General features: G+C 32.3%; 1 protein-coding gene across 2 annotated transcripts in view; it reads right to left on the reverse strand.

Annotated features, from left to right (window-relative positions):
- LOC135136108 (nephrin) overlaps positions 1-13,402 on the reverse strand; it is a 669,732-nt gene that overhangs the window by 59,039 nt on the left and 597,291 nt on the right. For both annotated transcript variants that reach the window (XM_064065236.1, XM_064065237.1), the window contains exon 7: positions 2,731-2,894. In XM_064065236.1, coding sequence (XP_063921306.1) covers positions 2,731-2,894 — 164 coding nt within the window. The remainder of the gene's footprint in view (positions 1-2,730; positions 2,895-13,402) is intronic.

Below are 13,402 nucleotides of genomic sequence, written 5' to 3' on the forward strand. Positions count from 1 at the left end.
TGGACTTCACATGTACTAATTTCATTGTAGCGTTTGCCACGCTAAGTATTATTAAGGGATCGAGATCCTTCGAGGGCCTGTAAATTTGCAAACGTTTTATGCATTGAGTTTTGACACTAAGATTACCGATAATTCATGAAATTATGTTTTTCTATGTAACAATATAGACAGAGACAAGCTTAAAATTGCATAAAATTATAGAGCATTTTGCTGTGCTTCTAAAGCTGCCAGCTAGGCTTAAAAACATTTTTTGGTGATTCTGTCTCGAAATCATTCATTAATTACGGCTATTAACAATCGATTTATATATTAATGGGTTAATACAGCAATCAGATATACCCCCGCGCACTTGATGTGAAATTTTTTATTTAAATGTTATAAATATCATGAAATTTGGAACTGATTTTTAGTAGTTTCGTGTATGAAATTGCAATCACCGGAGAAGTATTGCAACCAACTCGTTTGTTAATAGGCAATCATTAATCGCCCTTATTAACAAGTATTGATTAAATAATTGCTATGGAGCATTGTAACTCTTTTGAAGAGGGTCTTTTTATTACTAGTTTAGCGTTCTTAAATTTTTTAATTAATAATTTGAAATATTAAAGTTACTCTTAAAGAATATGCAATTTTAGATCTCTAAATCAATCTTAAAGTTTCTAACACATATTGTACCATTTTGTGGTAAAAATTTCGATTTTTTTAGGATTTTAATATTAAAAAATCTTAATTTGTGATTTATGTTATGTGTAAGAAAAGCTTAGATATCATTTAAAAACTTTATGAAATAAACTAGAAAATTTTTGTGCTAACATTTTTTTTACAAATTTGTAAGCCTAAGGTCAAATAAAAATTGCATTAATAAATCGCAAGTGTAAAATTATGTTATTTTATAAATTTTCTTGAAATTTTAGGTGGGAATAGGTATCCAAATTTTGGTTGAGCTAACTCGACAGACATGTACAACTAGTAAAAAGAAAATGTTACTAATGTCTATCAAACTTGCATATCTGTTAATAAAAAAATCGCCTTGGTGTTAATTTTATTAATGAGTTATCCGTTTGTCATGGCACTCATGGCGTCAAAAAGACAGGCAGATAAGATATATTTTTGGTTTTCCTTATTTTCTTTTGTGACACTTTTGCATATCCATCACTGGTTGTAAATCCAACTTTCAAGATACACAAGAAATTTTACAGATCAATACAATGTGAAGCGATTTTCCATAAATTTAATGTGGCAACAGTGTCGGGATTGATAACGTCGGTTTACTGTGTTATTTATACTGAAATGGGACTGAGAAAGCTGTTGGACATAGTGGGTCTGGTAACGTTGGATGAATATGGTGTTAACTTTTTTCAAGGAATAATTTTACCCCTCTACTTTTTTTTAAGTTTGTTATTGCAAAAACCATTAAATTTATTATATTATACTCGGAAAAACAGCCGGGCTTGGTAACGTCTGTTTAATATGATGGGTTTGGTAACGACGGTTGGATACGTATATATATATATATATATATATATATGATATGGTCATGGCGGTCCAAAACTCAGTAAACAATAATAAAAATGTCAGAAAAATTTCAAACCTTTCGATTTTGGATAAGTTAACTAATGCATTTCATAGTTTTGTAATAATCCTTGTAAAACCATAGTATTCTGAATAGTCTATAATTAAAAATATTTTCTGAGATAGAAGACGTATTTTCCATTGTAAAGCGTTAGTTTCGGAGATTATCTATCTGCCTAACACCAGTTGATACAGACGGCGGACAGTGAATTAGACAGACAGACAGATAGACGGACGGAAACGGGAGACCCATGTTTTTGTACGCTAGTGATGATGACATACTGAGAAATTATGAAAGTAGTCAGTTCCCCATCGACTCGATTGCAATACTTCCTTAACTTACGCTCGGAAAATAAAAGTACAACATTTTCCTACTGCCTTGGATTCACATTTACGAATGAATATTAAGTATAAAACATAACATTCCTCTAATTAAACAAAACACATGAATACGAGAAACGAGTAGATTATAGATTACCAAAACTCCGCCTAGGCATAAAACTAAAATTCATATTTCTATTTAGGGCAAACACTTTTCTATTTGTTACTACTTATATGAGGATTGTATTCGAAAATTATTTTTAAAATCTTGCATTTGTATAGAATTGATTTGTGTACAGTATGTTACTTCGTGTATATTGCATGAAGTATTTATCTTATTTATCTATTTTCTTTTTCGGTCTTCTGATTTACCCGTTTGTCTATAAGGGCGGGGTCCTGTATTCCTTGACCAACTTGTGGAATAATAGTAATAGTGATAACTTTTGTTCAATTTTATTTCAGTATTTTTTTTGACTAGTTAATTCCATCTTCTTCGAGCTAACGACAGACGGGCAGACGAAAACGAAAAACATTCATTTTTGTGTAATACGAAATTCCAAAAAACCTTTTGTATTTAAGATTTGTCTTAAGAGACCTACTCACAAAAATTCCGTCAATAGGTAAAATTGTATTAATAAACAAAAGCTAAATTAAGCTGCGGTGAGAGCTTTTTCGCCGGCTTTTATTAGTAAATTGTGTATAAACAATGGCAAAATAAAAGGTTAATTGTAAATGTTCCATGAAATAATATCCATGTTTCTCTTTGCTGCACAATTACCATTATTTAAACTTTAATTACCTAAATCAACATTCGTAACAATCCATCAAAAAACCTACCGTTTGGGAGTAATTATATTTTGGTGGAAGTAGCTCTTTGTTATCCATGGACCAGGTAATTTTAGCCGGTGGTCTTGATCCGAACGTTTGGCATGGTATTTCATATACTCGGTCCGCTGAAAGTGGGTTGTTACTAATCATTATCTCCACATGAAGTGGTCGAACTGAAAAAAAAAAACATAATTAGAATCAAGCGCAACATCCCACAGATAACAGAAGTTTGACACAAAACAACTTATTATTTGTCTTTAATATTATCTTAGTATTCTGTGTAGTACCTAATTTGTTTTTTTGTAAAATAATAAAACATAGAATGCAAAGTTTGCAAAAATTCGTGTATTGTGCTATAATAAGAATTTGTCTCGCCGTTTTCTATTAAACATAAAAACAATCCTAGAATTCAGATTTCTGCAACAGTATACAACCTGCAGCACTAAGCATTACGTTAAATGAAGGGGAAAGTAAAAATATCATAAAAGCAGTTGTTGCAAAGTGCAGTTTAAATTTGCGGCGGCACACATAACACGAAGCGGACACATGGCACAGTTCAATTTAAATATGCAAATAGAAGGCAAGAAATATTAAACAAAAAACAAAGCCATCATAAACACCACCAAATTCTGTTTATTTTTTTATCTAGATGTTAAATTGTAGACTCTGCTACTGGCAGATTGCTGATTTGTCATGTCGGTAAACCCATTTTAAAATGAAATATACGCTATGTAATAAAGCAATATTTCCAACAGCAGCGCGAAATCATAGTGCCATTTACCAGCTCAAAGAGATTAAAAGAAACTTTGAAAGCTTCTTTTGGAAGCCCATTGCGTGCAACAAATTTAATAAATCAAACTCCATGGTGCAACGTTAACAGTTTAAACCGTCTAACTCAATTAATAAATTTGATTTATCCGATAATACTCATTCACATGTTGTATTTATAACGACTCGGTACCTATAACATGCACTTAAACACTTACGTAAGGAAACTCTTTTAATTCAAAACGGGTACGTTTATAACTTTCGTCGCATTTAATATCAAACTCTGGATAAATACTGGAGGCCAGAGTATTCTTTGCATGTAGTCTTGTGGGAGTATAGATGACAGGAAACGCGAAGAATAGTCCCGTAGGACATATACTGGAAATATGCCTTACTATACCTTCCTGACCTTTTATCATGAATCACGATTAAGGCGCTTCTTTTTCAGAACAGAAATAAATTTTAAGTTTCCTCCTGTTATTTACAACGTTAGGAAAATATGAAAGCACTCAAATTTTTGAGGTTTTTAATTAATATACCTCCCGCTGTGGCTTAACTGGTTTAATGTTCTGACGCACGAGTACTAAAGCAAGAAATAAAACACCTTCACCCTATAAAGTTTTACGGTTTCAATTAAAACTGTAGACGTTGGAAGCAGGATCCATGTTTTTCAAAGATATTACAGGTATATGTGCACTGGATGAATGAGTCACTCATGGCTTAAAAGTCCCAACAAGGCTGTTTGGAAGCAAAGATGTTCTGTCTCCTGAATTTTAGTAATCTACGAAGTTATTTTGCTGAATAATGAACATTTATTCCCTAATGGTGGCATTATTTAATATTATTTTTCTACCGTGTAACTAAAACGTTATCTCCATACTTATGCATGACACTAAGGATTATTTCATACTCATCTTCATAACTCGCGACTAAAGAGGACCTTAGTCATAAACCGAAGTTTTATTCATTGACTGAAGCTGCTTCGATAGTGTTTTCGCTTTATTAGCCACAACTTGGTTATTGAAGCCAATAAAAACGAGTTTTGGAGATTTGTTGATTTTGATTTTTGAGCTACGACGCCTACGACTTGCAATTAATTAAGTCAAATAAAGTGATGTTGCTTCCTGTGAACTTCGTCTTTAACCCCAAGCCTAAGACAAAATAAAAAACACGGAAAGTGACAAGGTTACGGTTTTAGAAACCAGATACCTGTTAAAAAAATAACATTTTCTGTAAAATAAAAAACAAATATTTCATAGACAGTACACATTTTTACGTCCCGAGTATAAGCTAAGAAAGTATAGTAATCGAGTCCATCGGACGAATGTCCACTTTTATGTTTTCGCGACGTTTCATGACTCCAACAGTACGAAAAAAGTAGTGTCCCGTTTCCGTCTGTTTGTCTGTCTATCTGTGTGGTGTCTGTATCCATTTTTATTACAAACGTCATCTCCGAAACTGCTGGACCGATTGCTGTCAAATTTTGTATGTATGTTAGAAATATAAATATTTTATTAATAATTTCTACTTTTAAAATGCTTTGTAGTTAATTCCGTTTCAAGACAAATCTGTATGCATTTATTTTTTACGGCAAAACGAATTTTCTAAGTACTTAACTAATTTCATTATCTTCTAACACGAGTATGCTTTTCGCTTAAATACGAATTTAATATTTTAGTTATGCACTTCACTTTTAATCATCCAACCCGTCTGAATTCGGTTATTCCCAATATACCTTAATTTTCCAGGTCCGGTGTTTACCGGCGTTCAGCTTCGATTTTTTAAAGTCAATTTAGCGCCAGGCGTGTGGGATTCCGCCGAAATGATGGGTAAGCATCGTCAATGCTGCCTTTAAACGGAATTAGGCTGAGTCGATTTCGATAATATAAATTTACGTCTCTTTTAAGGGGTCTTTATCAACAGGATAGGCAGTTAAAGAAGTGTAAGAGAGCTGAATGTGACTGGCACATTGAACGGGTTCATTACCGGGCCAACCAGCCGGTTTAGAAAAGATCTTATTCCAATCACACCGGCACAAACAGCTCCAATAATTGCTTGGGAAAGCGGAAATCCTTACGACTAAATCAACTTAGGCGGTGTTAGATTATTTATTAAAACCGAATTAATTCAGTTGTCCTCGAGTTAATTTTTTTGGTACTGCAGGTTTGAAATGCATTTTGACACCTGGAAACATGTGCGATAAATATAATGATAATCGAAATGTACGATGACAAGACACAGCTAAATCTTTAATTCTGTTAGTACCATCAAAAGCTGCATTCAAATTGTTTGAGTCAAGAAAAAAAAATTGGGAAACCAAGATGCAGGGTTAAGAGTCCCAAAACAACGAAGTACTTCAGAAAAGAATAAACTGCTTTGTTATGCCTGTTGGAATCAAGCTGTTTGGATACTTATCTTGCTAGATCTTCTGAAGATATAGAACAATATGAGTTGATTTTGGGTTAGATGCTTTGCAGTCTTGTGAATTCCTACAGCAACGTGGCCTTAGAATCCACGAGAAAGTGATGTTTCTGAAAAGCTGTTCAACTTTAAAAGTGCTTGCGCTAAACTCTAGGAGAGGACGATATTTGATTTTTTTCGTCCAAACGCTTATTTGAGTAAATTTGGAAACGCACCCGGTTTCTTTGACCTAAAAAAAGCCCTTCAAAAATTTACTACTGAACCCTGAAGTAAGAAAGTATTTATTTATCGATATAGAATTGGACAACCATATATTTTGGAAGTGATATTTAGAATTTATGGTGTTCTTTCTACTTCAGGGGGGGGGGGTCTTGTATTTCATAGGATAAGAATTAATATAGGATTTTACTTTATACCGCACAGACAGATTGTTCTCGCGAAATTTTTGTTCTTGCGAAAATATTTGAGTCTTTGAAATTGTGGAGTACACATACAGAAGAGTAAATATAAAATAAATTTTAAATGTTTTCTTCATATTCCAGAATTTCTTTTGTGAATTCAGAAATTTTTGTACCATACGTAAATTGAAAATAAAGATGTTGAAGATCATTTTTTAAATCAGTATGTTTTTGATATTTGTTTCTAAAATTGGTCTAAAGTTATTTAGAATGGAACTTCAGTTGTCCTTGAAACACAAACACCCAAATCTAGGTTCAACTTTTTAGTGGGGACAAACGTATCAATTTGGATAGGTATAGTGTGATAATAATGACAGTAATGTTTTTCTAAACTTTCTGTAAAATGAGGGAAGTAATTTTTTATTGCTTTCTTCACATATCTTTGCTAAATTAAATTATAAAATCTTAATGCTATAAAAATATTTTGTTTTAAATCTAGCTCTTGAAGGCAAAAATACATATATTATATTTATATAATAAATAAGTATATATTAATTAACAAATCAGAACTATATTATATATTAGAAATATTTAAATTGCATTTACCTAGCAAAATATTGAAATGCCGTCATGATGTTGTTAGAACTTTATCACCTTTACGATATTTTTAAAAAACATTGACAATTTCACAGCAATTAGTTCTGTAGTGTCGAAATTATCTCTTCAATAACATCGCAAACAGACAGAAAAGAGAAAACTCTTTTCATACTTTATGGAACGTCTAGACAATGTAAAATTAACAATTTAGCAAATGGATACATTTATATTTTCCTAGTCTGAACTCTGGAAGTAAAAACAAAAATATGCAAAACGTGAAAGAAAAATGCGCTGTTTTTGTTAAGGATGCTGTTTTTAAAAGCAAGCAGTATGCATGCTATTGAGTTTCAGCTGTTATTCTGTTAGTTTCGCAAACTGAATGGTAATTACAAGCTTTATTTTTTAAAACAAAACCTAATTTGTAACTAAATATCTCGTTGTTTAAAGTATAATAAGAGTTGCACGAGTACCTAATAAGTAATTCAAATGAATTGTATTTAAGAGGTAATTGTTCTAACTACTATCGTTCTCATGCTGAAAAACTGAAAATTTTTAAAAATTTAAGGAATGGGATAAAAAGAACATAATGACACAAAACTATAACTTTAGATTATTATTTATAACAAATTTCTATAATTGAAGTTTATAAATTTCTGCATTTGTGAACGAACATTGTTTTACCTACTTTATAAAGAATTGCAATATTTGACAGAAAGCGATTTATTTTTTGAAAGTTTCGTAAGGGGGTTGGCCATGAGTCTAAATCTGAATTTTTAAGGCTGGGGCTGTTGTCATTCGGTCGCTATCTTGAAAAAAAGGTGCAATATTTTTTTGTTCCACTAGTAGCCCATTTGAGGTTTACGAATTTTCAAAATGTTTTTTCTGATGTGCATTAAAGGAGACGTGTACTTATGTCATTTTAGTAAGCTTTGGAATTTTGTTATTTTTTAACAGTCCAAAACTTTTGTTTTAATTTTCTCCATATTTCCCGTTTTTAATAATTTTTTGAGTGAAAAATGTTGGAAAGTGAACCGTCAGGTACCCCTCCTGAAATAAAAGAGGCGGCACTGAGCATGAAAGAACAGCTACTTCCAGAAAAATAAAAAAACTATACCTGAAGGTATATTCAGAATTTAAGACTGGTGCTTGGAAAAACAATTGGAGCAACGTCTGCAAATGTGTTTATGGTCTATTTCCAAGAACAGGCCAAGACAAAAAAGGCATTCACATTATGGGCAACGTATTCAATGGTCAAATGCACAATTTCTCCAAAAGAAAATATTAGGATCGAAAATTATCCTCCACTTATGTCATTTCCCAAGCGACAAAATGCAAGTTACAAAGCCAAAAAATTTTTTGTATTTTGACAAGAAGAAATCACTCGGTTTTTAACTGAAGATAAAGATGTCTTGTCAAAAAAGGTATTTATTTATTTTCTGACAGTTGTGGTTAGTTGTCATATTAGGCGGCCAACTTCACGTTTACATTATTGACCAAGGTTGACAATTTTCCAAATTACAGACCTCTAGACAAGCCGACAATTAGCCATTGTAATGCTACTAGTGGAAAATAGTATGTTATTAACCAAGGTTGTGAAGCGAAGCATTCTAGACCGTGGTTGATATACAATTTTTTTACTAGTAGAAACCGTAAGACTATAAATTGAAAAAGTAGACTTTCAATTTTTTGACGCAAAGAAAACCGTTTACACTTGTCGCTGAATTGATCATTTTATCTTCCACTGTCTACCAACTACCATACTCATCCATTTTTTAAGAAATAATCACATCAAGAATTTCATACATAACCTCAATTTGCATTTTTAACCTTGGTAGCAAAAGTTGAACTTTACTACCTCTAGACCAGTCGACAATTGCATGCTTCATGGCTACTAGTGAAAAAAATAGTATATACTAACCACGTTTGTTAAGCCAGTTCTAGACCTCGCGCTTTAGAGCCCTCCACGCTGCGCGTTTCGGGTTCTAATTTGCGCTCGGTCTAGAATGATTGCCTTCACAACCTTGGTTAATAATATAGCGTATAGCGTGTTCGGACTGGCCAGCACGTAGGCAGGGTATGAATCCTATAGAACATCTGTCGGATAAACTTAAACGAAGAATTAGAGATAGGATCCCGGCTCCTGGGTAACTCCAAGACCTCAGAATAGCCATTAAAAAAGAATGGGCTAATATCCCGCAAGAAGTTGTCGTCACCTTAATTGACTCCATAGACGAACATGAGCGTATTAGAGCTAGGGGTGGCAACACCGAATATTAACATCATTTTCTTCTTTAAATTGTTGATTTTGTTAACATAAAAATTTCGCTATTGAACTATTTTTTTTGCCCAAAAAAGAATATTGAAAAACAATTTCATGAAGTTTTTCGTAACTGTGTTTTAAAGACAAACATCTGGTTTACCTAATGGCTTTTTTAGTTTCTTTAAGTGTAATATAGTTTGGTGGAAAATTTGTTCAAAGTCAGATGTGAATAGTGGCCCGATTTCAATGCTCGCAAGTGTATTATATATATACAGGGACATTTTTTTAACTCTGAACATAGACCGTAAATAGCCAATATTCAGTTTTAAAAAACACACATCAATGCATTGGTAACTATGCAACCAACATTACGCATGTCCGTTACCATGCCGCCTAGAAAATGAAGGTGGTCACTTCGAGTATTTATTAAAGTAAATGTCGTACTTGTTTCTGTTAGTAACTAAATTTCACAAGTTCGTTAATCGTGCTTACTTGGGTCTGCTTGAATGTTGAATGATACTAATGACAGCGCAATGACAGTTTGCAAGTTGCAACACCATTTTGTAATAAAGCATAGTTATGCAACCAATATTACACGTATTGATGTGTGTTTTTTAAAATTGAACATAGGCCATGTACGGTCTATTATCAGAGTTAAAAAAATATCTCTGTATATCGACCGGTGATTCTGCCAAAAAAAATTTATGGAAATTTGTTTTTAGACATTACAAACTATCTACAACTTTTATTCACAAATATTGGACGTAAAGTTAATATTAAAAAAGAAAGGAACAAAAAACAAGAGTCGACCCAGGGACGCACGGGTGGAGTTTTAACTATGCATGTATTTATATAAATTATACACGAACCTATACGCGGCGAAGTCATTAACTTTTTCTTAAAAAATAATAAATTCAAAAATATGTTGCATTTGTGTTTTTTGACAAATCGATGATTAATGATGATAATTGGGTTAATTAAAGGAAATATTCGAAGTACTGTCAATTGTTGTTTGTTATAAAATATACTTTATTTTTTTACTTATCGTATAAAAAAATCATAATTAATTATTATAAAAATATTGTATAAAAAAATTAAAGTACAATGTGTAATTTACCAACTAAAGTAACAAGTAAATACAATTGGTTGTGGCCTATGGGGCCTATAGCTCGAACTCGACATCCTTCCGGCGGGCGTCGTATACGTGTTCTATTATACGAAAAGAAAGGAGTTAAATGTCGAATATGAAAAACCAAGGAATGAAAGTATAACACTATGATTTAAAAAATAAAGATTATGTATGTTAAACTACAAGTAAAAAAGTATGTTATGCATATGTCAGTCAGTTTTTCATAACAAAATTTTGTGGCGACATCGTCATTTTAGCAAGAGCACATTATATGAATTGAGTATATCTATACTCAGTATAATACCAATTAAAACAGTATTTCCAAATTTTTGGGAAAAAGTTTTGAGGTGCTCTTAATTTAAAGAATTAAAATAAATTGTGTCAGTCATTAAAACACATTTTAGATAACACAATCTTGAGATGACGTCATGAAGTTTTGTTTGGAGAGGGGGATAAGTAGATCACTTTTGGTTAATGATGCATGTTCACGATAACCTTAAAATATCTGAAGTCAAAATGTTACACAATTTTGATTTTTTTTTCAATTCAATTCAATTCAACTCAATTTTTTTTAAATCTGGATATGCAATAAGATAAAAAATACTGGTGGATTCCGTAATCCACAACTATGTTACGCTATAAAATTTAAATAGTATTTATTATACAAAAATATGACCGGACATTTTCAAATGGTGAATAATTTTTACCTTCTATACGATATTCCTAAAATAAATATAAAATATTACATATCAGTTCAACAGTTTCACAGATAATAGGTACGGAAAGACGACAAACAGACAACATACAGACGTAAGACAGGCGACATACAGACGCCAGACGGACGACAGACGAACGACAGACGAACGACAGACGGACGACAGATAGACGATACACCAGAGGCGTATTTTTTCAAAATCGCGGTTAAATTTTTGGATGATTGAAAATTTCTTAGGTGAAATTTCGAGTTAGTGATAGCTACGCTGGTAAACATCTTTCGGTAATGTAGTTAAATTGGAACTGTACTTTAAAGGTGTTATCGACAACATCATAAGTAACCACGTCATAAAATAGAAATAAGTATATATTATGATGGTATATTTTTTCGCCATTTGTTGTTTCTATTGACAATGCACCTTTTCCAAAACATTTAAATTTGAGAAAATCTTCAAATATTAGAGTAGCGCTTTTTTATTTATCTGTAATTACATAATTGAAAGTTTTGCAATAGCTTGTTGAATTTTAAAATAAATATTTATTCCATATTTAGTTTCCATGGTAGAATAAACATTAGCAAATGAATGTAGAAATATAAAATACTAACTAATGACAGTTTCAACCCTTCAGTTTCAAGGAGTTCTTCAATACATTTTTTTAGGTAGATATATTAATGAAGATCTTTATTTCCGTTCAAAATCTGTTGTCATGTATCGAGTATTATATTATAAGTTCAATTAAATTAATATTAATGTGTGCCATCTAATTATGTAAATCCACCATTGATTAAATTGTTGTAAATATTACTTACGATAAATAAATTTAGCAGTCTAAAATTTCTACTGCATTTAATTGCATTCATAAATCAAAAGCTTCTGAACTAATTTGAATTGAATCATAATTTGCGACGTACAGAAGACGTTCGAATTTCGGTGGTCTATCTCTAGAAATACAAAGTGGGAAAAGAGAGAATTTACCATTGACAAGAATACCCTATATACTGTTCCTTTTTTATTAAATGAAAGTGCAACTACTATGCACGCCCCCTCGGTACATCACTTGTAGAAATCAGTGAATACGTTTTTGAGAGGGATCTCAAGTGCAAAGTATCTTTCAGCACCAGATCAGACATTGCTGCGGTCTCATTGATATTCTATGCGTGGAAACAGATACCGCGTTCCTGAAGTTCGTTTTCATGGTTTCTCCAAAGAACCGCTGGAGAACTTTCGCAGACAACTGTATCGTGGAAGAGAATCGGCTCTTTCCAGTAGACTAGACCTTCCGTATCAGTAAATTACGAGTTGACAAAAGAAAAAAATCCTCGCGAGCTGACAGGTTAATTCAGAATTTGATGATTAACCAAGCGAGAAGTGTGCGCGAAAGGTTGATTTTTAATTATTTTATTTCACGTGGAATGGATGCCACGAAGTTAGCGAGTTGAATGGCTTCTAAATTTTCAATCAAATTATGCCAAGACGCTTCCAACATCGTTTTTTGTGCGGTTGCGGAGAAGTTTTAATTGGCATCATTTTAAAATTCTCTTGGAAAGTAAATTATATGCATCTATCCGCTTGAATAAAATAACTCACATGCAAGTTATAGAACAACTTCCTCTCATGAATATTCATATTTGGCAGTCCGGCCACTCTACAAAAGCTGTGCAGAGAGAGCTTAAGTAGTAATTTCATTTCGCTAAACTGAATTAACAGGATTTAGTGGAAATCTTCGCTTTTTAAAATGGAACCGAAAACGAATTAAGAAAAATTTAATAAAAGCGAGTAAAGTGGACCATTTTGTCGCTCTATCAAGCTCAGCAAACAGTGATTTCGTAGCCAAAAATTCCTGCTAGTTTAATAAGCAACTACATTTCACGGTGTTCACATTTCTCGTTACTTTTGAAGCCGTAAATAGTTCGGTACAAACACGTAATAAAAAAACATTCAATCAGCCTTTTGAAAACTACGTTCATTGCGGATAAATGCGAAATTCAATTTTCTCAACTGGATATCAGTGGTAGCTCTACCTATAATTACTTGTTCACTCAACTGGTTTTTAATTAAAATTAGCTTTGCCTAACGAATAAATCGGCAGTAATTCGGTGTTTTTTTAAAATTCCGGTTGACCGATAAATGCGATTAAACTTGTATCACAAAAAACATTCTGGCGTCGTTTTATACGCAAGTGATTCACGCTTAATAAATAGAAGTTGAAATATGATGTTATGGACCCTCTGGTGAGTGATTACATAATTAATATAGTACGATGTTAAATTTGGTGATTAGCAATTAAATATGCTTTAACAAATGTTGGTACAGACGTTAAAAAACATAGAAAGTTATAATGGTTTATAACAAATCACACTTAAACTATCTCCACTATTCACGATATGAGTTT

This window comes from Zophobas morio, unplaced genomic scaffold (assembly GCF_036711695.1).
Source record: "Zophobas morio isolate AGI-343-1 ecotype UQ-CSIRO unplaced genomic scaffold, CSIRO_AGI_Zmor_V1 ptg000026l, whole genome shotgun sequence".
Taxonomy (NCBI): Eukaryota; Metazoa; Arthropoda; class Insecta; order Coleoptera; family Tenebrionidae; genus Zophobas; species Zophobas morio.